General features: G+C 41.1%; 1 protein-coding gene across 1 annotated transcript in view; it reads right to left on the reverse strand.

Annotated features, from left to right (window-relative positions):
• TOPAZ1 (testis and ovary specific TOPAZ 1) overlaps positions 1 to 27,354 on the reverse strand; it is a gene marked incomplete at its 5' end in the record, with an annotated part of 739,661 nt that overhangs the window by 474,018 nt on the left and 238,289 nt on the right. Inside the window, one exon of the mRNA XM_053715746.1 lies at positions 9,006 to 9,072. Coding sequence (XP_053571721.1) covers positions 9,006 to 9,072 — 67 coding nt within the window. The remainder of the gene's footprint in view (positions 1 to 9,005; positions 9,073 to 27,354) is intronic.

Consider the following 27,354-nt stretch of genomic DNA (forward strand, 5'->3'; position numbering starts at 1 on the left):
TCGCGCTTTCTCTGATAAGTAGGCATTTTGGATAAAATATTTGCTATGGAGCTATCCATTACAGCCGTTAATTGTTGCATGGTAATAAGCATTGGCGCACTAGATGTACTAGGGGCCTCCTGCGTGGGCAAAAACTGGTGTAGACACAGTAGGAGATGATGTAGTATCATGTTTACTCCCCTCATTTGAGGAATCATCTTGGGCAATTTCATTATCTGTGGCAGTACTGTCCTTACTTTGTTTGGCACAATTATCACATAAATTTAAATGGGGAGACACATTGGCTTTCATACATATAGAACATAGCTTATCTGAAGATACAGACATGTTAAACAGGCTTAAACTTGTCAACAAAGCACAAAAAACGTTTTAAAACAAAACCGTTACTGTCTCTTTAAATTTCAAACAGAAAACACTTTATTACTGAATATGTGAAAATGTATGAAGGAATTGTTCAAAAATTACCAAAATTTCACCACAGTGTCTTAAAGCATTAAAAGTATTGCACACCAAATTTCAGAGCTTTAACCCTTAAAATAACGGAACCGGAGCCGTTTTTAAATTTAACCCCTATACAGTCCCAGCTATAGTCTTTGCTGAGACCCAACCAAGCCCAGAGGGGAATACGATACCAATTGACGCCTTCTAGAAGCTTTTCCAGTGATTTTTAGATCCTCACACATGCATCTGCATGCCCTGCTCTCAAAAAACAACTGCGCAGTAATGGCGCGAAAATGAGGCTCAGTCTATAACTAGAAAGGCCCCCTGACTGGAAAAGGTGTCTAACACAGTGCCTGCCGTTTTATAAACGTTCCCCAAGATTATAAATGCAAATTGTCAGCCTAAATCTGAATAATATGCCCAAATAAAGCCATCGATTTAGCCCATAAAAATGTCTACCAGTTTTTTAGCCCATATTCAGCCCTTTATTCTGTTTGTTTGACTAAGAAAATGGCTTACCGGTCCCCATGAGGGGAAATGACAGCCTTCCAGCATTACACAGTCTTGTTAGAAATATGGCTAGTCATACCTTAAGCAGAAAAGTCTGCTAACTGTTTCCCCCAACTGAAGTTACTTCATCTCAACAGTCCTATGTGGAAACAGCAATCGATTTTAGTTACTGTCTGCTAAAATCATCTTCCTCTCACAAAACAGAAATCTTCATCCTTTTCTGTTTCAGAGTAAATAGTACATACCAGCACTATTTTAAAATAACAAACACTTGATAGAAGAATAAAAACTACATTTAAACACCAAAAAACTCTTAACCATCTCCATGGAGATGTTGCCTGTGCAACGGCAAAGAGAATGACTGGGGTGGGCGGAGCCTAGGAGGGACTATATGGCCAGCTTTGCTGGGACTCTGCCATTTCCTGTTGGGGAAGAGAATATCCCACAAGTAAGGATGATGCCGTGGACCGGACACACCAATGTTGGAGAAAACATAATTTATGCTTACCTGATAAATTTATTTCTCTTGTAGTGTATCCAGTCCACGGATCATCCATTACTTGTGGGATATTCTCCTTCCCAACAGGAAGTTGCAAGAGGATCACCCACAGCAGAGCTGCTATATAGATCCTCCCCTCACTGCCATATCCAGTCATTCGACCGAAACAAGACGAGAAAGGAGAAACCATAGGGTGCAGTGGTGACTGTAGTTTAATTAAAATGTAGACCTGCCTTAAAAGGACAGGGCGGGCCGTGGACTGGATACACTACAAGAGAAATACATTTATCAGGTAAGCATAAATTATGTGTTCTCTTGTTGAGTGTATCCAGTCCACGGATCATCCATTACTTGTGGGATACCAATACCAAAGCTAAAGTACACGGATGATGGGAGGGACAAGGCAGGAACTTAAACGGAATGAACCACTGCCTGTAGAACCTTTCTCCCCAAAACAGCCTCCGAAGAAGCAAAAGTGTCAAATTTGTAAAATTTTGAAAAGGTGTGAAGCGAAGACCAAGTCGCAGCCTTGCAAATCTGTTCAACAGAGGCCTCATTTTTAAAGGCCCAGGTGGAAGCCACAGCTCTAGTAGAATGAGCTGTAATCCTTTCAGGGGGCTGCTGTCCAGCAGTCTCATAGGCTAAGCGTATTATGCTCCGAAGCCAAAAGGAGAGAGAGGTTGCCGAAGCTTTTTGACCTCTCCTCTGTCCAGAGTAAACGACAAACAGGGCAGATGTTTGCCGAAAATCTTTAGTAGCCTGTAAGTAAAACTTCAAGGCATGGACTACGTCCAGATTATGCAAAAGACGTTCCTTCTTTGAAGAAGGATTAGGACACAATGATGGAACAACAATCTCTTGATTGATATTCCTGTTAGAAACCACCTTAGGTAAAAACCCAGGTTTGGTACGCAGAACTATCTTGTCTGAATGAAAAATCAGATAAGGAGTATCACAATGTAAGGCAGATAACTCAGAGACTCTTCGAGCCGAGGAAATAGCCATCAAAGACAGAACTTTCGAAGATAAAAGTTTAATATCAATGGAATGAAGGGGTTCAAACAGAACTCCCTGAAGAACTTTAAGAACCAAGTTTAAGCTCCACGGGGGAGCAACAGTTTTAAACACAGGCTTAATCCTAACCAAAGCCTGACAAAATGCCTGGACGTCTGGAACTTCTGCCAGACGCTTGTGCAAAAGAATAGACAGAGCAGAGATCTGTCCTTTTAAAGAACTAGCTGATAAGCCTTTGTCCAAACCCTCTTGGAGAAAGGACAATATCCTAGGAATCCTAACCTTACTCCATGAGTAACTCTTGGATTCACACCAATAAAGATATTTACGCCATATCTTATGGTAGATTTTCCTGGTGACAGGCTTCCGAGCCTGTATTAAGGTATCAATGACTGACTCGGAGAAGCCACGCCTTGATAGAATCAAGCGTTCAATCTCCATGCAGTCAGTCTCAGAGAAATTAGATTTGGATGATTGAAAGGACCTTGTATTAGAAGGTCCTGCCTCAGAGGCAGAGTCCATGGTGGAAGAAATGACATGTCCACTAGGTCTGCATACCAGGTCCTGCGTGGCCACACAGGCGCTATCAGAATCACTGATGCTCTCTCCTGTTTGATTGTGGCAATCAGTCGAGGGAGCAGAGGAAACGGTGGAAACACATAGGCCAGGTTGAAGAACCAAGGAGCTGCTAGAGCATCTATCAGCGTTGTACCCGGGTCCCTGGACCTGGATCCGTAACAAGGAAGCTTGGCGTTCTGGCGAGACGCCAAGAGATCCAGTTCTGGTTTGCCCCAACGATGGACCAGTTGAGCAAACACCTCCGGATGGAGTTCCCATTCCCCCGGATGAAAAGTCTGACGACTTAGAAAATCCGCCTCCCAGTTCTCTATGCCTGGGATGTGGATCGCTGACAGGTGGCAAGAGTGAGACTCTGCCCAGCGAATTATCTTTGAGACTTCTAACATCGCTAGGGAACTCCTGGTTCCCCCTTGATGGTTGATGTAAGCCACAGTCGTGATGTTGTCCGACTGAAATCTGATGAACCTCAGTGTTGCTAACTGAGGCCAAGCTAGAAGAGCCTTGAATATTGCTCTTAACTCCAGAATATTTATTGGGAGGAGTTTCTCCTCCTGAGTCCATGATCCCTGAGCCTTCAGGGAGTTCCAGACTGCGCCCCAACCTAGAAGGCTGGCATCTGTTGTTACAATCGTCCAATCTGGCCTGCGAAAGGTCATACCCTTGGACAGATGGACCCGAGAAGGCCACCAGAGAAGAGAATCTCTGGTCTCTTGATCCAGATTTAGTAGAGGGGACAAATCTGAGTAATCCCCATTCCACTGACTTAGCATGCATAATTGCAGCGGTCTGAGATGCAGGCGCGCAAATGGCACTATGTCCATTGCCGCTACCATTAAGCCGATTACTTCCATGCACTGAGCCACTGACGGGCGTGGAATGGAATGAAGGACATGGCAAGCATTTAGAAGTTTTGATAACCTGGACTCCGTCAGGTAAATTTTCATCTCTACAGAATCTATAAGAGTCCCTAGGAAGGAGACTCTTGTGAGTGGTGATAGAGAACTCTTTTCCACGTTCACTTTCCACCAATGCGACCTCAGAAATGCCAGAACTATCTCTGTATGAGACTTGGCAATTTCAAAGCTTGACGCCTGTATCAGGATGTTGTCTAGATACGGAGCCACCGCTATGCCTCGCGGTCTTAGAACCGCCAGAAGTGAGCCCAGAACCTTTGTAAAAATTCTCGGGGCAGTGGCCAACCCGAAGGGAAGAGCTACAAATTGGTAATGCCTGTCTAGAAAGGCAAACCTTAGGAACCGATGATGATCTTTGTGAATCGTTATGTGAAGGTAGGCATCCTTTAAGTCCACTGTGGTCATGTACTGACCCTCTTGGATCATGGGTAGGATGGTCCGAATAGTTTCCATTTTGAATGATGGAACTCTGAGGAATTTGTTTAAGATCTTTAGATCCAAGATTGGTCTGAAGGTTCCCTCTTTTTTGGGAACCACAAACAGATTTGAATAAAATCCCTGTCCTTGTTCCGTCCACGGAACTGGATGGATCACTCCCATTACTAGGAGGTCTTGCACACAGCTTAGGAATGCCTCATTCTTTATCTGGTTTGCTGATAACCTTGAAAGATGAAATCTCCCTTGTGGAGGAGAAGCTTTGAAGTCCAGAAGATATCCCTGAGATATGATCTCCAACGCCCAGGGATCCTGAACATCTCTTGCCCACGCCTGGGCGAAGAGAGAAAGTCTGCCCCCCACTAGATCCGTTTCCGGATAGGGGGCCGTTCCTTCATGCTGTCTTGGGGGCAGCAGCAGGCTTTCTGGCCTGCTTGCCCTTGTTCCAGGACTGGTTAGGTTTCCAGGCCTGTCTGGAATGAGCAACAGTTCCCTCTTGTTTTGAAGCGGAGGAAGTTGATGTTGCTCCTGCCTTGAAATTTTGAAAGGCACGAAAATTAGACTGTTTGGCCTTTGATTTGGCCCTGTCCTGAGGAAGGGTATGACCCTTGCCTCCAGTAATGTCAGCAATAATTTCCTTCAAGCCAGGCCCGAATAAGGTCTGCCCCTTGAAAGGAATGTTGAGTAATTTAGACTTTGAAGTCACGTCAGCTGACCAGGATTTAAGCCATAGCGCCCTACGCGCCTGGATGGCGAATCCGGAATTCTTAGCCGTTAGTTTAGTCAAATGAACAATGGCATCAGAAACAAATGAGTTAGCTAGCTTAAGCGTTCAAAGCTTGTCAATAATTTCATTCAATGGAGCTGTCTGGATGGCCTCTTCCAGGGCCTCAAACCAGACATGCAAGGGGCTGTAAAATAAAACCTTGTTGAATAAACATTTTCTTGAGGTAACCCTCCAATTTTGTATCCATTGGATCTGAAAAAGCACAACTATCCTCAACCGGGATAGTGGTACGCTTTGCTAAAGTAGAAACTGCTCCCTCCACCTTAGGGACTGTCTGCCATAAGTCCCGTGTAGTGGCGTTTATTGGAAACATTTTTCTAAATATAGGAGGTGGGGAAAAGGGCACACCGGGTCTATCCCACTCCTTGCTAATAATTTCTGTAAGCCTTTTAGGTATAGGAAAAACGTCAGTACACACCGGCACCGCATAGTATCTATCCAGCCTACACAATTTCTCTGGAATTGCAACTGTGTTACAGTCATTCAGAGCAGCTAATACCTCCCCAAGCAATACACGGAGGTTCTCAAGCTTAAATTTAAAATTAGAAATCTCTGAATCAGGTTTCCCCGAGTCAGAGATGTCACCCACAGACTGAAGCTCTCCGTCCTCATGTTCTGCATACTGTGACGCAGTATCAGACATGGCTCTAACAGCATTTGTGCGCTCTGTATCTCTCCTAACCGCAGAGCTATCACACTTGCCTCTTAATTCAGGCAATCTAGATAATACCTCTGACAGGGTATTATTCATGATTGCAGCCATGTCCTGCAAGGTAATCGCTATGGGCGTCCCTGATGTAATTGGCGCCATATTAGCGTACGTCCCCTGAGCGGGAGGCGAAGGGTCTGACACGTGGGGAGAGTTAGTCGGCATAACTTCCCCCTCGACAGAACCCTCTGGTGATAATTCTTTTATAGATAAAGACTGATCTTTACTGTTTAAGGTGAAATCAATACATTTAGTACACATTCTCCTATGGGGCTCCACCATGGCTTTCAAACATAATGAACAAGTAGGTTCCTCTGTGTCAGACATGTTTAAACAGACTAGCAATGAGACTAGCAAGCTTGGAAAACACTTTAAAACAAGTTTACAAGCAATATAAAAAAACGTTACTGCGCCTTTAAGAAACACAAATTTTCCCAAATTTTGAAATAACAGTGAAAAAATGCAGTTACACTAACAAAATTTTTACAGTGTATGTAATAAGTTAGCAGAGCATTGCACCCACTTGCAAATGGATGATTAACCCCTTAATACCAAAAACAGAATAACAAATGACAAAAACGTTTTATAAACAGTCACAACAACTGCCACAGCTCTACTGTGGCTTTTTACCTCCCTCAATACGACTTTTGAAGCCTTTTGAGCCCTTCAGAGAAGTCCTGGATCATCCAGGAAGAAGCTGGATGTCTGTGTCTGTAATTTTTGCTGTGCAAAAAAACGCTAAAATAGGCCCCTCCCACTCATATTACAACAGTGGGAAGCCTCAGGGAACTGTTTCTAGGCAAAATTCAAGCCAGCCATGTGGAAAAAACTAGGCCCCAATAAGTTTTATCACCAAACATATGTAAAAATCGATTAAACATGCCAGCAAACGTTTTAAAATACACTTTTATAAGAGTATGTATGTCTATTAATAAGCCTGATACCAGTCGCTATCACTGCATTTAAGGCTTTACTTACATTACTTCGGTATCAGCAGCATTTTCTAGCAAATTCCATCCCTAGAAAAATATTTTAACTGCACATACCTTATTACAGGAAAACCTGCACGCTATTCCCCCTCTGAAGTTACCTCACTCCTCAGAATATGTGAGAACAGCAAAGGATCTTAGTTACTTCTGCTAAGATCATAGAAAACGCAGGCAGATTCTTCTTCTAAATACTGCCTGAGATAAACAGTACACTCCGGTACCATTTAAAAATAACAAACTTTTGATTGAAGAAATAAACTAAGTATAAAACACCACAGTCCTCTTACGACCTCCATCTTAGTTGAGAGTTGCAAGAGAATGACTGGATATGGCAGTGAGGGGAGGAGCTATATAGCAGCTCTGCTGTGGGTGATCCTCTTGCAACTTCCTGTTGGGAAGGAGAATATCCCACAAGTAATGGATGATCCATGGACTGGATACACTTAACAAGAGAAAGAAAGGATTTTAAAAATGTCCCCATCTACTGCATATGACATATTCTTCTGAAGTGCAAGTCTCTAAGACCTAGAAGACAAAAGCACTTACCTGCAGTCTAGCTGTACGGCAGCAAGACAGTTCACAAGGTGTGAAAGGACACATACTCCTTACAGAGACCTGTAGAAAAAGAAAGAACCGAGTAACCAACTCTGGCTTTCTGTACCATGGGCAGCAATGTGTTAGGAAGTTGTGAGGAACTCCTTGCTTTGTTTCCTAACTGCTTAAAAGCCACCACTACTCTACTGAAGAGATTGACGTGGACTCAGCTAAACCCCAATCCTTGCTTGCAGGGAAAAGTACCCGAAAAAGAAATATATTTCTTCAGACACCAAACCTCACCTCCTCCATTGACAGAGGCAAAGAGAATGACTGGGGATTATAGGTAGGGGAGTGACACTTAACAGCTTTGCTGTGGTGCTCTTTGCCGCCTCCTGCTGGCCAGGAGTGATATTCCCACTATTAATTGAATGACGTTGCGGACTCTCCATATCTTAGGAAAGAAATTAAACCTTCATGATTGAGATAGAGCATGCAATTTTACTCCAATTATACATTTTTCTTCGTTCTCTTGGTATCTTTATTTGAATGTAAGCTTAGGAGCCAGACCATTTTTGGTTCAGCACCTGGGTAGCGCTTGCTGATTGGTGGCTACATTTAGACACCATTTAGAAAGTGCTATCCAGGTGCTGAACCAAAAATGGTCTCGCTCCTATGCTTACATTCAAATAAAGATACCAAGAGAACGAAGAAAAATGTATAATAGGAGTAAATAAGAATAAGAAAGTAGCTTAAAATAACATGCTCTATCTAAATCATGAAAGTTTAAATGTGACTAGACTATTCCTTTAAGGCTAGATGAAAGGAGATTTAATCTCAAGCAACATGTTTTTTTCATGGTAAGAGCAATCAAATTGTGGAACCTTGCCAAAAGAGGTAGTGACTACAAATACCTTAAAAAAAGACTTAGATACATTTCTGGCTAAAAACAGAATTCAGGGATATAACTGCTTGTGTTAAATGGGTAGGCTTTCTAATTGTTTAATTTAAGGTAGTGATTGTAAATGAGGTAGTCTCTCCATTGGTTAACTCAATGGATTTCTATCTTCTTTCAATCTTATCTACTATATTAAAATATGCATTTTGTTATAGCACTGCTGCTTGTATATAACTGTGGGTTTAACCCCTGATAAGTGAACATCCACATAATTAAAGTCAGCTCAAGAGCAGCAAAGCACTACTAGCTGACCATATCTGGTGAGCCAATGACAAGAGACAAATGTGTGACCACCATTCAAAAGTTAGCTCCCAGTAGCTTATATGTACATATTCTTTTTACCAAAATGCAACACAAAAACAAAGTCAATTTTGTAATAGAAGTTAAATTAAAAGTGTCTTAAAATTGCATGCTCTAAATATCGCAATTTTGACTTTCTCATCCCTTTAATGCATAATTCAATATCTTATTACTGGAATGCACAATTTGTCTTTCAGCAATCATAGAATATAAAATGAATCACAGAGGAAACAGGAATAATATATATATATATATTTTGCTAGAGAAAAATTAAAATTTCAGACATTTGGTGTGAGAAGATATAGTACAAGTTTATTAATTTATCTTATAACTTACCTCGATTTCTGCAATTGCTAAATCCAAGTCACAAAGGTAATTCTTTATGGATTGTTTTGTGTCAAATCTTCATTAAAACCAGTGTGGATAAAAACAAAACAAAAAACACAACACAGTGAAAACATTTCAAGACAATAAGATTTTTTTTTATCAAATTACATGAATCAGGTACTATAATACAGCAGTCTAACATGTTTGAATATAATTTAGATATTTATTTAAATAATCATAAATGCAGTGCTTACATGGTATTCTTAAAGTCCAGTCAATTAAGAACGTGATGAGAAATGGAGCACTTTAATACTGTTCATGCAAAAAATAAATAAAGGGGGAGGTTTTTCTTGTCACAAGCAAATTTATGGCACATTCTCCTTTTCAATCTATCCACCATTTAAGCCACACCAGCAACCAATATAAATTACAATCTATATATGTCAACCTTCAGAGCATTTTATGGAGGTTTCCCAAATCCTCTAATTTCATAATACCTGTAACAGAATATAACAATGTGGGCCCTTTACTGGATGTGCATATCAAGCAAACAACACAATAAGCTTGCTTCCACAGACTGGGGGGTCCTATGACCAGCACTGAGTTGTTGCACTCAGTTAAAGGGACATTATACACTAATTTTTTCTTTGCATAAATGTTTTGTAGATGATCCATTTATATAACACATACAGTTTTTTTTAAAAAAAGTATAGTTTTGCTTATTTTTAATTAACATTGTGCTAGGAGCTTCTAAGTAAGTTTTTAAACAGTTTTATACTGGATTTTTATATCAGTATCAGTGCATATTATTCTTTATAGTAGTGTCTATTACATGCAGTTATATGAAAATTGGTGTATACTGCCCCGTTAACACTGTCTCTTTAATTTCAAACAAAACAATAGCAATAAACAAACAAAAAATGATCTCCTTATTGGAGAAGTAACTAAACATGGCCAGGTACACAACAAACCTGCCTAGTTCCCTCACTAATGCCAGGTAACAAATTAGCCTTCAAACACTTTATAAAAATATATTTTTCAGTAGTACCTGTACATTATCCAATAATTTCATATCTCTTACTTTTATGTAACAGAGGATTTTAATTATATGGTTTTATCTCCACCATAACTCAAATGAGTACCACTTGTAGGGGGAGAGGATTTCAACAAATCGGAAGCCCAGAGTTTCTCTCCCTTCTCTCTCTGCAGTGTTTTGTGAGCTGCCTTTTAAGAAGCCTGACCACACTCTTCCATAAGTAGCCTAATTAAACCCATGTATACCTTACTGCCTGCCTTAACCTGAGCCAGCTATAACTACCCCTCTAGTACTGTACAATCTGTCAAACAGAACCATGGAGGCATTTTACAGCATAGTACCCCACTATGCCCAGTTGGAGTAAAGAGTGCTTTTGCAGGAGACTCACTACTGTAATCTTGCCCCCTACTCTGAAACTTTAACAACGGATTCAATGTTTGTGTGTGTAGATTTGTGGTATGTGTGCTGAAAGGGACATGAAACCCAAACATTTTCTTTGATGATTAAGAAACAGCGTGTGAGTTATAAATTTTCAGTTTTCTATTATCTAATTTGCTTCATTATTTTGGTATCCTTATTTGAAAAGCTGTTGATTAGTGGCAGCACACAATTACCTCTTGTCATTGTTTATCTAGATTTGTCCAGCTAGCTGCCAGTAGTGCACTTCTGCTCCATTAACAAAGAATATCAAAAGAATGAAGCAAATTTTATAATTTAAGTACATTGGAAAATCCCATGCTCTATATGAACTAGGAAAAAAATAACTTGGGGTTTCATGTCCATTTAAGCAGTGGAGTCCAAGCAACTGAAATGAAGGGGACATAGTAATTTGGACTTGAAGACCTGTAAACAAATTTTAGAAAAACAATTTATGCTTACTAAATAAATTCCTTTCCTTACGGAGAGTCCACCAGGAGGAGGCAAAGACCTCCCCAGCCAAAGGCTTAAATATCCCTCTCACTTCCTCATTACCCCAGTCATTCTGCCGAGGGAACACGGAAAAGTAGGAGAAACATTAGGGTATAAATGGTACCAGAAGAATAAATAAATAATAGGGGACCGCTCATAGACAAGAAAAAACAGGCGGGTGTCGTGGACTCTCCCTATCCGAAAGGAAAGGAATTTATCTGGTAATATCTGGCATAAAACATAATTTATGTAAGAACTTATCTGATAAATTAATTTTTTTCATATTGGCAAGAGTGCATGAGCTAGTGACGTATGGGATATACATTCCTACCAGGAGGGGCAAAGTTTCTCAAACCTCAAAATGCCTATAAATACACCCCTCACCATACCCACAATTCAGTTTAACGAATAGCCAAGAAGTGGGGTGATAAGAAAGGAACGAAAGCATCAACAAGGAATTGGAATAATTGTGCTTTATACAAAAAAATGATAACCACCACAAAAAAGGGTGGGTCTCATGGACTCTTGCCAATATAAAAGAAATTAATTTATCAGGTAAGTTCTTACATAAATTATGTTTTCTTTCATGTAATTGGCAAGAGTCCATGAGCTAGTGACGTATGGGATAGCAAATACCCAAGATGTGGAACTCCACGCAAGAGTCACTAGACTCTTGAAAATAAAGACAGCCAATTCCGCTGAAAAAACAATCCACAACCCAAATCAAAAGTTTTAATATTTATAATGAAAAAAACTGAAATTATAAGCAGTAGAATCAGACTGAAATAGCTGCCTGAAGTGCTTTTCTACTAAAAACTGCTTCTGAAGAAGAAAAAACATCTAAATGGTAGAATTTAGTAAAAGCATGCAAAGAAGACCAAGTTGCTGCTTTGCAAATCTGATCAACAGAAGCTTCATTCTTAAAAGCCCAGGAAGTAGAAACTGACCTAGTAGAATGAGCCGTAATCCTTTGAGGCGGGGATTTACCCGACTCCACATAAGCATGATGAATCAAAAGCTTTAACCAAGATGCCAAAGAAATGGCAGAAGCCTTCTGACCTTTCCTAAAACCAGAAAAGATAACAAATAGACTAGAAGTCTTTCTGAAATCTTAGTAGCTTCAACATAATATTTCAAAACTCTGACCACATCCAAAGAATGTAAGGATATTTCCAAAGAATTCTTAGGATTTAGGACACAAGGAAGGAAAATTAATTCCTCTATTAACCCCTTAATGACCGGACCATTTTTCAATTTTCTTACCCTTAATGACAATGGCTATTTTTACATTTCTGCAGTGTTTGTGTTTAGCTGTAATTTTCCTCTTACTCATTTACTGTACCCACACATATTATATACCGTTTTTCTCGCCATTAAATGGACTTTCTAAAGATACCATTATTTTCATCATATATTATAATTTACTAAAAAAAAATAATAAAATATGAGGAAAAAATGGAAAAAAACACACTTTTTCTAACTTTGACCCCCAAAATCTGTTACACATCTACAATCACCAAAAAACACCCATGCTAAATAGTTTCTATATTTTGTCCTGAGTTTAGAAATACCCAATATTTACATGTTCTTAGCTTTTTTTGCAAGTTATAGGGTCATAAATACAAGTAGCACTTCGCTATTTCCAAACCACTTTTTTTCAAAATTAGCGCTAGTTACACTGGAACCCTGATAGCTGTCAGGAATACCTGAATATCCCTTGACATGTATATATTTTTTGTTAGAAGACAACCCAAAGTATTGATCTAGGCACATTTTGGTATATTTTATTCCACCATTTCACCGCCAAATGCGAGCAAATAAAAAAAAAAAAACTTTACATTTTTCACAATTTTAGGTTTCTCACTGAAATTATTTACAAACAGCTTGTGCTATTATGGCACAAATTGTTGTAAAAGCTTCTTTGGGATCCCCTTTGTTCAGAAATAGCAGACTTATATGGCTTTGGCATTGCTTTTTTGTAATTAGAAGGCCGCTAAATGCTGCTGCGCATCACACGTAAATTATGCCCAGCAGTGAAGGGGTTAATTAGGTAGGTTGTAGGGAGCTTGCAGGGTTAATTTTAGCTTTAGGGTAGAGATCAGCCTCCCACCTGACACATCCCACCCCCTGATCCCTCCCAAACAGCTCTCTTCCCTCCTCCACCCCACAAATGTCCCCGCCATCTTAAGTACTGGCAGAAAGTCTGCCAGTACTAAATAAAAGGAGTTTTTTTTTTTTTTATAAAAAAAATAAAATATTTTAGCTGTGATGGACTCCTGCCTTAGCCCCAACCTCCATGATCCCCCCCCCAGCTCTCTAACCCTCTCCCCTATCTAATTGCGGCCATCTTGGGTACTGGCAGCTGTCTGCCAGTACCCAATTTGCACAAAAACATATAAGTATTTTTTTCTTTTTTGGGGGGGTTTCTGTAGTGTAGCAGCCCCCCACAATACCCCTACCCCCTCCCCCTCCCAGATCCTTTTATATGATTTTAAAAAATATATATTTCCCCCCCCCCCTCTTCCCTCATTGGTGTCAGTGGCCAGCTAATGCGCGCGCACGCGCACCCCCGCGCGCTCCCGGCACCCGGCGTGCACATTGCACTTCTAGGAACCGGATGCCGGGTAGCGATGGGCCGCCCACCCACCTCCCTGTTGCGCTCCCACCCACCAACGAACTACCGGTGCAGAGAGGGCCACAGAGTGGCCCTCTCTGCATCGGAGTCTTCTAAAAAGGTATTGCAGGATGCCTCCATATTCTTGGATGATATTCATGAGCAGCATGAAAAGGAGTAGCCAAAAAGAAGAATGCCAGTCAGAATTGTGTGCCAATTCTGCTAAGGATAGTCCAATTGTCCTGAAGAGCTGAAGAATAATCTCAGAGGAAGGCTCTGGAAGGATAGAATTCACAACTTGAGGTAAAAATTTAAATAAAGACAGCAAAACCACCTTATCCTGATGAAAAATCAGAAAAGGAGACTCACAAGAAAGAGCAGATAATTCAAAAACTCTTCTAGCAGAAGAGATGGCCAAAAGGGACAATACTTTCCATGAAAGTAATTCAATGTCCAAAGAATGCATATGCTCAAACGGAAGAGCCTGTTAAGCCCTCAGAACCAAATAAAGACTCCAAGGAGGAGAAATTGGCTTAATGACAGGCTTGATACGAAAGCCTGAACAAAACAATGAATATCAGAAAGATTAGCAATTTTTCTGTGAAACAGCACAGAAAGAGCAGAGATTTGTCCTTTCAAGGAACCTGCAGACAAAACCTTATGAAGAAACTATAAAATCCTAGGAATTCTAAAAGAATGCCAAGAGAAATTATGAGAAGAGCATCATAAGATGTAAGTCTTCCAAACTCGATAATAAATCTTTCTAGACACAGATTTACAAACCTGCAACATAGTATTAATCACTGAGTCAGAGAAACCTCTATGACTAAGCACTAAGCGTTTTAATTTCCATACCATCAAATTTAATAATTTGATTGACAGAAAAAACGAATCTTAAGATATAAGGTCTGGCCTAAATGGAAGTGACCAAGGTTGGCAACTGGACATCCGAACAAGAACCATATACCAAAACCTGAGTGGCCATGCAGGAGCCACCAGCAGCACAAATGATTGCTCCATGATGATTTTGAAAAATCACTCTTAAAAAGAAGAACCAGAAGGAGCAAAAATATAGGCAGATTGATAACCCCAAGGAAGTGTCAATGCATACACTGTTTCTGCCTGAGGATCCCCGGACCTGAATAGGTACCTGGGAAGTTTTCTTGTTTAGATGAGATACCATCAGAACTATTACTGGAAACCCTCACACCAGAACAATTTGAAAAAACACATCTGGGTAAAGCGACCATTCTCCCGGATGTAAAGCTTGATTGACAGAGATAATCCGCTTTCCAATTGTCTAAACCTGGGATATGGACGGCAGAAATTAGACAGGAGCTGGATTTAGCCCAAGCAAGTATCCAAGATACTTCTTTCACAGCCTAAGGACTGAGGGTCCCACCCTGATGATTGACATACGCCACAGTTGTGACATTGTCTGTCTGAAAAACAATAACGTCTCTCTCTCCAAAAAGAAGGCAAAAACTGACGAACTCTGAGAATGCAAAATTCCAAAATATTGAATGGTAATCTCACCTCCTGAGATTTCCAAACCCCTTGTGCTGACAGAGATCCCCAGACAGCCTCCCAACCTAAAAGACTCGCATCTGTAGTGATCAAGGTCCAGGTTGGATGAATCGAAGAGACCCATAGAACTATATGATGGTGATCTAACCACCAAGTCAAAGATAGTTGAACATTGGAATTCAAAGATATTAAAAATTATATCCTAGAATCCCTGCACCATTAATTCAGCATAAAAAACTGGAAAGGTTTCATATGAAAATGAGCAAAGGGAAATGAATCCAATGCTGCAGCCATGAGACCTAAAACTTCCATGCATATAGCTACTGAAGGAAATAATAGAGACTGAAGGTTCCGACAAACTGAACCCAATATAATTGTCTCCTGTCTGTTAGAGACAAAGACATTGACACAATCTATCTGGAAACCTAAAAAAGGTGACCCTTGTCTGAGCAACCAAGGATCTTTTGATAAAAAGATCCTCCAACCATGTCTTAGAAGAAACAACAAAAGTGAATCGTATAAGATTCTGGAGAACGAAAAGACTGAGCCAGTACCACGAGATTGACCAAATAAGGAAACACTGAGAACCTTGAAAAGATTCTCAGAGCTGTCGCTAGACCAGAAGGAAAAGCAACTAATTGGTAATGCTTGTCAAAAAGCAACTAATTGGTAATGCTTGTCAAAAAAAAAAAAAAATAGAATCTCAGAAAATGAAAAATAATCTGAATGAAAACAGAAGAAGATATGCATCTATTGTATCTATTGTAAGCAAATAATGCCCTTACTGACCAAAAAGGCAGAATAGACCATATAAACACCATCCTGAAAGAAGGAACTCTTATATGACAAATCAGAAAGATTTTCTATCTTTGGGACAATGAATAGTTTTGAACAAAACCCCAAACCCTGTTCCTGAAATGGAACTGGTATGAATACCCCAGATAACTCCAGGTCTGAGCAGCGCCTTGAGACCCCAACGGTAACCAGCCGCGCCTCACAAGTACCAAACACATACAGATCTGAAACATACGTCAGAAAAGTGTGAGCCTTTACTGGAATAGCTGGAATATGCTAGAGAGAAAAAAACTTCTCACATGCGGTTTTACTCTGAATCCTATTCAGTACCCCAATCTAAGAAGTTTGGACTGAATTGAACCAAACAAATTTTAAAAAAGTCAAAACCTGCCCCTTACCAGCTAAGCTGGAATAAAAAAAACGCACCTACATGCAAATTTGGGGGGCTGACTTTGATCTTTTAAATAGCTTAATTTCATTCCATGTTGAAGAAAGCTTCCAATTATAAACATGTTACTTGGGGAAGAATTAGGATTCCGTTCCTTATTAAGAACAAACTAATATAAGCTTAAGATTTACTCTTAGAACTCAATCTTGAAGCAACAAAAAAACTCCCTTTCCCAGAGTAACAGTTGGAAAAAATTGAATCCAATTGTGAACCAAATAATTGATTACCTTGGAAAAAAAGAAATATGAATTTTAGAAATCAAATTAGCATTCCAAGATTAAGTCACAAAGTTCTTCTAGCTAAAAATAGCTAAAGACATAGATTAAACCTCAATTGTGAAAATATAAAAAAAATGACGACACAAATGAAATTATTAGCATGTTGATCAACTTAACAATGCTAAAACAAATCATAATCCGATACTTGTTGCACTAAAGTATCCAACCAGAAAGTTGAAGCATTTGCAACATCAGCCAAATAAATTGCAGGCCTAAGAAAAGGACCTGAAATAAAATAATTTTCCTTAAATAAGATACAAGTTTCCCATCCGAAGGAAAAAAATAAATACTATTTTCTATAGGAATAGTAGTATGTTTAGCAAGAGTAGAGAAAGCCCCATGAACTTTGGGGATCTTCCTCAAAACTTTAAACTAACTGCCGGCAAAGGATACAATTTAAAAAACCTCTGAAGAAACCACAGGAGGTTAATGAGCAGAATTTAAATGTTAGCTAGTCTTAAATCAAAAGAACTAGACTGAATATAATCAACACCTGTTCAACAACGAATGTACTCTATTTAGAAATAAAAAAGTAGATTTGTTAGTGTCAAATATCTGATGAAGTATATTCTAAATGAGAAAAAACATCATCAGAGAAGGATAATTCAGTATGTTGTCGGTCATTTAAAAATTCATCAACTAAATGAGAAGTTTAAAAAAGACCTATAAATTTTATTAGAAGGCGGGATGTCAGACAAAGCCTTTAGGATAGAATCAGAAAAACATTCTCATAGATTCCTAGGTATATCTTGTACATTAGATGTAAAAAGAATAGCAATAGATAATGCATAAATACTAATGGACTCTGCATGTAAAAGTTTATCATGATAACTTATTACAAACCATAGCTAAAGATAAAATTCATAACATTAAAATAATTGAACTTAGCTTTGGTAGGACTGATATCAGTCATCAGGAATCCAACAGTATTTTCTGATACAGGAACAGTTTTTGGAATATCTTGCAATATGTAATAGAAAAACAACATATAAAGCAAAATTATCAAATTCCTTAAATGACAGTTTCAGGAACGGGAAAAAATGCAAACAGAACAAGCCTCTAGAAACCAGAAGCAACTAAAAAGTGAGACTTAAATAATGTAAAAAAACTGGCGCCAAGTATGATGCCCACATATTTTTTGGCGCCAAAAAAGTCTGTAATAAACACGAGAGTCAAAAATGACGCAACTACGTGAAAACTTCCGGCGTCAAATACAACGCTGGAAATGACGTCATTTCATTTCATTCATATGCATTTTCCCCAAAAAACATAATTTATGCTTACATGATAAATTTATTTCTCTTGTGGTGTATCCAGTCCACGGATCATCCATTACTTGTAGGATATTCTCCTTCCCAACAGGAAGTTGCAAGAGGATCACCCACAGCAGAGCTGCTATATAGCTCCTCCCCTAACTGCCATATCCAGTCATTCGACCGAAGACAAGCAGAGAAAGGAGAAACCATAGGGTGCAGTGGTGACTGTAGTTTAAAATTAAAAAATACCTGCCTTAAAATTACAGGGCGGGCCATGGACTGGATACACCACAAGAGAAATAAATTTATCAGGTAAGCATAAATTATGTTTTCTCTTGTAAGGTGTATCCAGTCCACGGATCATCCATTACTTGTGGGATACCAATACCAAAGCTAAAGTACACGGATGAAGGGAGGGACAAGGCAGGTACTTAAACGGAAGGTACCACTGCCTGTAAAACCTTTCTCCCAAAAATAGCCTCCGAAGAAGCAAAAGTATAAAATTTATAGAATTTTGAAAAGGTATGAAGCGAAGACCAAGTCGCCGCCTTGCAAATCTGTTCAACAGAAGCCTCATTTTTAAAGGCCCATGTGGAAGCCAAAACTCTAGTTGAATGAGCTGTAATCCTTTCAGGAGGCTGCTGGCCAGCAGTATCATAAGCTAAGCGGATTATACTTCTTAGCCAAAATGAAAGAGAGGTTGCCGAAGCCTTTTGGCCTCTCCTCTGTCCAGAGTAGACAACAAACAAAGCAGATGTTTGAAGAAAATCTTTAGTAGCTTGTAAATAATACTTTAAAGCACGAACCACGTCAAGATTGTGTAATAGACGTTCCTTCTTTGAAGAAGGATTAGGACACAATGATGGAACAACAATCTCCTGATTGATATTCTTATTAGATACCACCTTAGGTAAAAACCCGGGTTTGGTACGCAGAACTACCTTATCTGCATGGAAGATCAGATAAGGAGAATCACATTGTAAGGCAGATAACTCGGAAACTCTACGAGCCGAGGAAATAGCTACCAAAAAAAGAACTTTCCAAGATAAAAGTTTGATATCTATGGAATGACGAGGTTCAAACAGAACCCCCTGAAGAACTTTAAGAACCAAATTTAAGCTCCAAGGTGGAGCAACAGGTTTAAACACAGGCTTGATTCTAACTAAAGCCTGACAAAATGCCTGAACGTCTGGAACATCCGCCAGACGCTTGTGCAAAAGAATAGACAGCGCAGAAATCTGTCCCTTTAAGGAACTAGCTGACAATCCTTTCTCCAATCCTTCTTGGAGAAAAGATCATATCCTGGGAATCCTGACCTTACTCCATGAGAAGCCCTTGGATTCACACCAATAAAGATATTTACGCCATATCTTATGATATATTTTCCTGGTGACAGGCTTTCGTGCATGAATTAAGGTATCAATGATTGACTCGGAGAAACCACGCTTTGATAAAATCAAGCGTTCAATCTCCAGGCAGTAAGCCTCAGAGAAATTAGATTTGGATGGTTGAAAGGACCTTGAAGTAGAAGGTCCTGTCTCAACGGCAGAGTCCATGGTGGAAAGGATGACATGTCCACCAGATCTGCATACCAAGTCCTGCGTGGCCACGCAGGCGCTATCAAGATCACAGATGCACTCTCCTGCTTGATTTTGGCAATCAGACGAGGGAGCAGAGGAAACGGTGGAAACACATAAGCCAGGTTGAAGGACCAAGGCGCTGCTAGAGCATCTATCAGCGTTGCCTTGGGGTCCCTGGACCTGGATCCGTAACAAGGAAGCTTGGTGTTCTGGCGAGATGCCATGAGATCCAGTTCTGGTTTGCCCCAACAATGAATCAATTGTGCAAACACCTCCGGATGGAGTTCCCACTCCCCCGGATGAAAAGTCTGTCGACTTAGAAAATCTGCCTCCCAGTTCTCTACACCTGGGATATGGATAGCTGAAAGGTGGCAAGAGTGAATCTCTGCCCAGCGAATTATCTTTGAGACTTCTAACATCGCTAGGGAACTCCTTGCTCCTCCTTGATGGTTGATGTAAGCCACAGTCGTGATGTTGTCCGACTGAAATCTGATGAACCTCATTGTCGCTAGCTGAGGCCAAGCCTGAAGAGCATTGAATATCGCTCTCAGTTCCAGAATGTTTATTGGAAGGAGTGTCTCCTCCTGAGTCAACGATCCCTGAGCCTTCAGAGAGTTCCAGACTGCCCCCCAGCCTAGAAGGCTGGCATCTGTCGTTACAATTGTCCAATCTGGCCTGCAAAAGGTCATTCCCTTGGACAGATGGACCCGAGATAGCCAACAGAGAAGAGAATCCCTGGTCTCTTGATCCAGATTTAGTAGAGGGGACAAATCTGTGGAATCCCCATTCCACTGACTGAGCATGCATAGTTGCAGCAGTCTGAGATGTAGACGTGCAAACGGCACTATGTCCATTGCGGCTAACATTAAGCCGATTACTTCCATACACTGAGCCACCGAAGGGCGAGAAGTGGAATAAAGAACACAATAGGAATTTAGAAGTTTTGATAACCTGGGCTCTGTCAGGTAAATACTCATTTCTACAGAATCTATTAGAGTTCCCAGAAAGGAGACTCTTGTGAGAGTGGATAGAAAACTCTTTTCCTCGTTCACCTTCCACCCATGCAACCTCAGAAATGCCAGAACTATGTCCGTATGAGACTTGGCAATTTGGAAATTTGACACCTGTATCAGAATGTCGTCTAAATAAGGGGCCACTGCTATTCCCCGCGGTCTTAGGACCGCCAGAAGTGACCCCAGAACCTTTGTAAAGATTTTTGGGGCTGTAGCTAACCCAAAGGGTAGAGCTACAAACTGGTAATGCCTGTTTAGGAAGGCAAACCTGAGAAACCGATGATGATCTTTGTGTATCGGAATGTGAAGATAAGCATCCTTTAAATCCACTGTAGTCATGTATTGACCCTCCTGGATCATAGGTAGGATGGTACGAATAGTCTCCATTTTGAATGATGGAACTCTGAGGAATTTGTTTAAAATCTTGAGATCTAAAATTGGTCTGAAGGTTCCCTCTTTTTTGGGAACCACAAACAGATTTGAGTAAAATCACTGTCCTTGTTCCTCCTGTGGAACAGGATGGATCACTCCCATAACTAGGAGGTCTTGAACACAGTGTAAGAATGCCTCTCTCTTTATCTGGTTTGCAGATAATTGTGAAAGGTGAAATCTCCCTTTTGGAGGTGAAGCTTTGAAGTCCAGAAGATATCCCTGGGATACAATTTCCAACGCCCAGGGATCCTGGACATCTCTTGCCCAAGCCTGGGCGAAGAGTGAAAGTCTGCCCCCTACTAGATCCGTTACCGGTTAGGGGGCTGATACTTCATGCTGACTTAGGGGCAGCAGCAGGCTTTTTGACCTGCTTACCTTTGTTCCAGGTCTGGTTAGGTCTCCAGACCGACTTGGACTGGGCAAAAGTTCCCACTTGTTTTGAAGTTTCGAAAGGCACGAAAATGTGTCTGTTTGGCCCTTGATTTGGACCTATCCTGAGGAAGGGCATGACCTTTTCCTCCAGTGATATCAGAAATGATCTCCTTCAAACCAGGCCCGAATAGGGTTTGCCCCTTGAAGGGAATGTTAAGCAGCTTAGACTTGGAAGTAACGTCAGCTGACCACGATTTAAGCCATAGCGCAATGCGCGCTTGAATAGCAAAACCAGAATTCTTAGCCGTTAGTTTAGTCAAATGAACAATGGCATCAGAAACAAAAGAATTGGCTAGCTTAAGTGCTCTAAGCTTGTCAAGTATGTCATCCAATGGGGTCTCTACCTGTAAAGCCTCTTCCAGAGACCCAAACCAGAAAGCCGCAGCAGCAGTGACTGGGGCAATGCATGCAAGGGGCTGCAGAATAAAACCTTGTTGAATAAACATTTTTTTAAGGTAACCCTCTAACTTTTTATCCATTGAATCTGAAAAAGCACAACTGTCCTCGACAGGGATAGTAGTACGCTTAGCTAGGGTAGAAACTACTCCCTCCACCTTAGGGACTGTCTGCCATAAGTCCCGTGTGGTGGCATCTATTGGAAACATTTTCTTAAAAATAGGAGGGGGAGAGAACGGCACACCTGGTCTATCCCATTCCTTAGTAATAATTTCTGTAAACCTTTTAGGTATTGGAAAAACATCAGTGCACACCGGCACTGCATAGTATTTGTCCAATTTACACAATTTTTCTGGCACTGCAATTGTATCACAGTCATTCAGAGCAGCTAAAACCTCCCTGAGCAACACGCGGAGGTGTTCCAGCTTAAATTTAAATGTAGACATATCAGAATCTTTTTCCCTGAGTCAGAAACATCACCCACAGAAAGAAGCTCTCCTTCCTCAGCTTCTGTATATTGTGAGGGAGTATCAGACATAGCTCTTAAAGCGGCAGTATGCTCTGTATTTCTTCTAACTCCAGAACTGTCTCGCTTTGCTCTAAACCCAGGTAGTCTGGATAATACCGCTGACAGGGTATTATCCATGACTGCCACCATGTCTTGTAAAGTAAACGCTATGGGCGCACTAGATGTACTTGGCGCCATTAGAGCGTGAGTCCCTTGAGCGGGAGTCAAAGGGTCTGACACGTGGGGCGAGTTAGTCGGCATAACTTTCCCCTCGTCAGATTCCTCTGGTGATAAATTTTTTAAAGACAGAATATGATCTTTATTACTTAAAGTGAAATCAGTATATTTGGTACACATTCTAAGAGGGGGTTCCACCATGGCTTCTAAACATAATGAACAAGGAGTTTCCTCTATGTCAGACATGTTTAAACAGACTAGCAATGAGACCAGTAAGCTTGGAAAACACTTTAAATCAAGTTAACAAGCAAAAAATAAAAACAGTACTGTGTCTTTAAGAGAAACAAATTTTGTCAGAATTTGAAAAACAGTGAAAAAAAGCAGTAAATCAAACGAAATTTTTACAGTGTGTATAATAAGCTAACAGAGCATTACACCCACTTGCAAATGGATGATTAGCCCCTTAGTTAAAAAAACGGATCAAAAAAACGATAGACGTTTTTTTAACAGTCACACCAAACTGCCACAGCCTTGCTGTGGGCCTACCTTCCCCAACAAACGATTTTGGAAAGCCTAAGAGCCCTTGAGAGAGGTCCTATAGCATTCAGGGAACTCCTGGAGGAAGCTGGATGTCTCAGTCTGTAAAAGTTACTGCGCAAAAAAGCGCTAAATTAGGCCCCTCCCACTCATAGTAACACAGTGGAAAGCCTCAGGAAACTGTTTCTAGGCAAATTTAAGCGAGCCATGTGGAAAAAAACTATGCCCCAATAAAGTTTTATCACCAAAGTATACATAAAAACGTTTAAACATGCCAGCAAACGTTTTATATTGCAAATCTATAAGAGTATTACCTCAGAAAGTAAGCATGATACCAGTCGCTATTAAATCACTGTATTCAGGCTTACCTTACATAAATCTGGTATCAGCAGCATTTTCTAGCATTCACATCTTCTAGAAATAATTTTAACTGCACATACCTCATAGCAGGATAACCTGCACGCCATTCCCCCGCTGAAGTTACCTCTCTCTTCAGTCATGTGTGAGAACAGCAATGGATCTTAGTTACAACCTGCTAAGATCATAGAAATCACAGGCAGACTCTTTTTCTATTTTCTGCGGTACCATTTAAAAATAATAAACTTTTGATTGAAGAAAAAACATAATTTATGCTTACCTGATAAATTCCTTTCTCCTGTAGTGTAGTCAGTCCACGGGTCATCATTACTTCTGGGATATTAACTCCTCCCCAACAGGAAGTGCAAGAGGATCACCCAAGCAGAGCTGCTATATAGCTCCTCCCCTCTACGTCACACCCAGTCATTCGACCGAGAACCAAACGAGAAAGGAGAAACTATAGGGTGCAGTGGTGACTGGAGTATAATTTAAAAATTTAGATCTGCCATAAAAACAGGGCGGGCCGTGGACTGACTACACTACAGGAGAAAGGAATTTATCAGGTAAGCATAAATTATGTTTTCTCCTGTTAAGTGTAGTCAGTCCACGGGTCATCATTACTTCTGGGATACCAATACCAAAGCTAAAGTACACGGATGACGGGAGGGACAGGCAGGATCTTATACGGAAGGGACCACTGCCTGAAGAACCTTTCTCCCAAAAACAGCCTCCGAAGAAGCAAAAGTGTCAAATTTGTAAAATTTGGAAAAAGTATGAAGAGAAGACCAAGTTGCAGCCTTGCAAATCTGTTCAACAGAGGCCTCGTTCTTAAAGACCCAAGTGGAAGCCACAGCTCTAGTGGAATGAGCTGTAATTCTTTCAGGAGGCTGCTGTCCAGCAGTCTCATAGGCTAAACGTATTATGCTACGAAGCCAAAAAGAGAGAGAGGTAGCAGAAGCTTTTTGACCTCTCCTCTGTCCAGAATAAACGACAAACAGGGAAGAAGTTTGGCGAAAATCTTTAGTTGCCTGCAAATAAAATTTCAGGGCACGGACTACATCTAGATTGTGCAGAAGTCGTTCCTTCTTTGAAGAAGGGTTAGGACACAATGATGGCACAACAATCTCTTGATTGATATTCTTGTTAGTGACAACCTTAGGCAAAAACCCAGGTTTAGTACGCAGAACTACCTTATCTGAATGAAAAATCAGATACGGAGAATCACAATGTAAGGCTGATAACTCAGAGACTCTACGAGCCGAGGAAATAGCCATCAAAAACAGAACTTTCCAAGATAACAGCTTGATATCAATGGAATGAAGGGGTTCAAACGGAACACCCTGTAAAACGTTAAGAACTAAATTTAAGCTCCATGGTGGAGCAACAGTTTTAAACACAGGCTTAATCCTGGCCAAAGCCTGGCAAAAAGCCTGAACGTCTGGAACTTCTGACAGACGCTTGTGTAAAAGAATGGACAGAGCTGAGATCTGTCCCTTTAAGGAACTAGCAGATAAACCCTTTTCTAAACCTTCTTGTAGAAAAGACAATATCCTAGGAATCCTAACCTTACTCCATGAGTAACACTTGGATTCGCACCAATGTAAGTATTTACGCCATATTTTATGGTAAATCTTTCTGGTAACAGGCTTCCTAGCCTGTATTAAGGTATCAATAACTGACTCCGAAAAACCACGCTTTGATAAAATCAAGCGTTCAATTTCCAAGCAGTCAGCTTCAGAGAAATTAGATTTTGATGTTTGAACGGACCCTGAATTAGAAGGTCCTGTCTCAGAGGCAGAGACCAAGGTGGACAGGATGACATGTCCACTAGATCTGCATACCAGGTCCTGCGTGGCCACGCAGGTGCTATTAGAATCACCCATGCTCTCTCCTGTTTGATCCTGGCAATCAATCGAGGAAGCATCGGGAAGGGTGGAAACACATAGGCCATCCCGAAGGTCCAAGGTGCTGTCAAAGCATCTACCAGGACTGCTCCCGGGTCCCTGGACCTGGAACCGTAACAAGGAAGCTTGGCGTTCTGGCGAGACGCCATCAGATCTATCTCTGGTTTGCCCCAAAGTCGAAGTATTTGAGCAAAGATCTCCGGATGAAGTTCCCACTCCCCCGGATGAAAAGTCTGACGACTTAGGAAATCCGCCTCCCAGTTCTCCACTCCAGGAATGTGGATCGCTGACAGGTGGCAAGAGTGAGACTCTGCCCAGCGAATTATCTTTGATACCTCCATCATCGCTAGGGAGCTTCTTGTCCCTCCTTGATGGTTGATGTAAGCTACAGTCGTGATGTTGTCCGACTGAAACCTGATGAACCCCCGAGTTGTTAACTGAGGCCAAGCCAGAAGGGCATTGAGAACTGCTCTCAATTCCAGAATGTTTATTGGAAGGAGACTCTCCTCCTGAGTCCATGATCCCTGAGCCTTCAGGGAATTCCAGACAGCGCCCCAACCTAGTAGGCTGGCGTCTGTTGTTACAATTGTCCAATCTGGTCTGCTGAATGGCATCCCCCTGCACAGATGTGGCTGAGAAAGCCACCATAGAAGAGAATTTCTGGTCTCTTGATCCAGATTCAGAGTAGGGGACAAATCTGAGTAATCCCCATTCCACTGACTTAGCATGCACAATTGCAGCGGTCTGAGATGCAGGCGTGCAAAGGGTACTATGTCCATTGCCGCTACCATTAAGCCGATTACCTCCATGCATTGAGCCACTGACGCGTGTTGAATGGAATGAAGGACACGGCAAGCATTTTGAAGCTTTGTTAACCTGTCTTCTGTCAGGTAAATCTTCATTTCTACAGAATCTATAAGAGTCCCCAAGAAGGGAACCCTTGTGAGTGGTAAGAGAGAACTCTTCTCTTCGTTCACCTTCCACCCATGCGACCTTAGAAATGCCAGTACTAACTTTGTATGAGACCTGGCAGTTTGAAAGCTTGACGCTTGTATCAGAATGTCGTCTAGGTACGGAGCCACCGAAATTCCTCGCGGTCTTAGCACCGCCAGAAGAGAGCCCAGAACCTTTGTGAAGATTCTTGGAGCCGTAGCCAACCCGAATGGAAGAGCTACAAACTGGTAATGCCTGTCTAGGAAGGCAAACCTTAGATACCGGTAATGATCTTTGTGAATCGGTATATGAAGGTAGGATCCTTTAAATCCACTGTGGTCATGTACTGACCCTTTTGGATCATGGGTAAAATTGTCCGAATAGTTTCCATTTTGAACGATGGAACTCTTAGGAATTTGTTTAGGATCTTTAAATCCAAGATTGGTCTGAAGGTTCCTTCTTTCTTGGGAACCACAAACAGATTTGAGTAAAATCCTTGTCCGTGTTCCGACCGCGGAACCGGATGGATCACTCCCATTAGTAAAAGATCTTGTACACAGCGTAGAAACGCCTCTTTCTTTATCTGGTTTGTTGACAACCTTGAAAGATGAAATCTCCCTTTTGGGGGAGAGGCTTTGAAGTCCAGAAGATATCCCTGAGATATGATCTCTAACGCCCAGGGATCCTGGACATCTCTTGCCCAAGCCTGGGCGAAGAGAGAGAGTCTGCCCCCCACTAGATCCGTTCCCGGATCGGGGGCCCTCACTTCATGCTGTCTTAGGGGCAGCAGCAGGTTTTCTGGCCTGCTTGCCCTTGTTCCAGGACTGGTTAGGTTTCCAGCCTTGTCTGTAGCGAGCAACAGCTCCTTCCTGCTTAGGTGCAGAGGAAGTTGATGCTGCTCCTGCCTTGAAGTTACGAAAGGCACGAAAATTAGACTGTCTAGCCCTAGGTTTGGCTCTGTCTTGAGGCAGGGCATGGCCCTTACCTCCTGTAATGTCAGCGATAATTTCCTTCAAACCGGGCCCGAATAAGGTCTGCCCTTTGAAAGGTATGTTAAGTAATTTAGATTTAGAAGTAACATCAGCTGACCAGGATTTTAGCCACAGCGCTCTGCGTGCCTGAATGGCGAATCCGGAATTCTTAGCCGTAAGTTTAGTTAAGTGTACTACGGCATCAGAAATAAATGAATTAGCTAGCTTAAGGGTTTTAAGCTTGTGTGTAATCTC

This window comes from Bombina bombina, chromosome 5 (assembly GCF_027579735.1).
Source record: "Bombina bombina isolate aBomBom1 chromosome 5, aBomBom1.pri, whole genome shotgun sequence".
Lineage (NCBI taxonomy): Eukaryota > Metazoa > Chordata > Amphibia > Anura > Bombinatoridae > Bombina > Bombina bombina.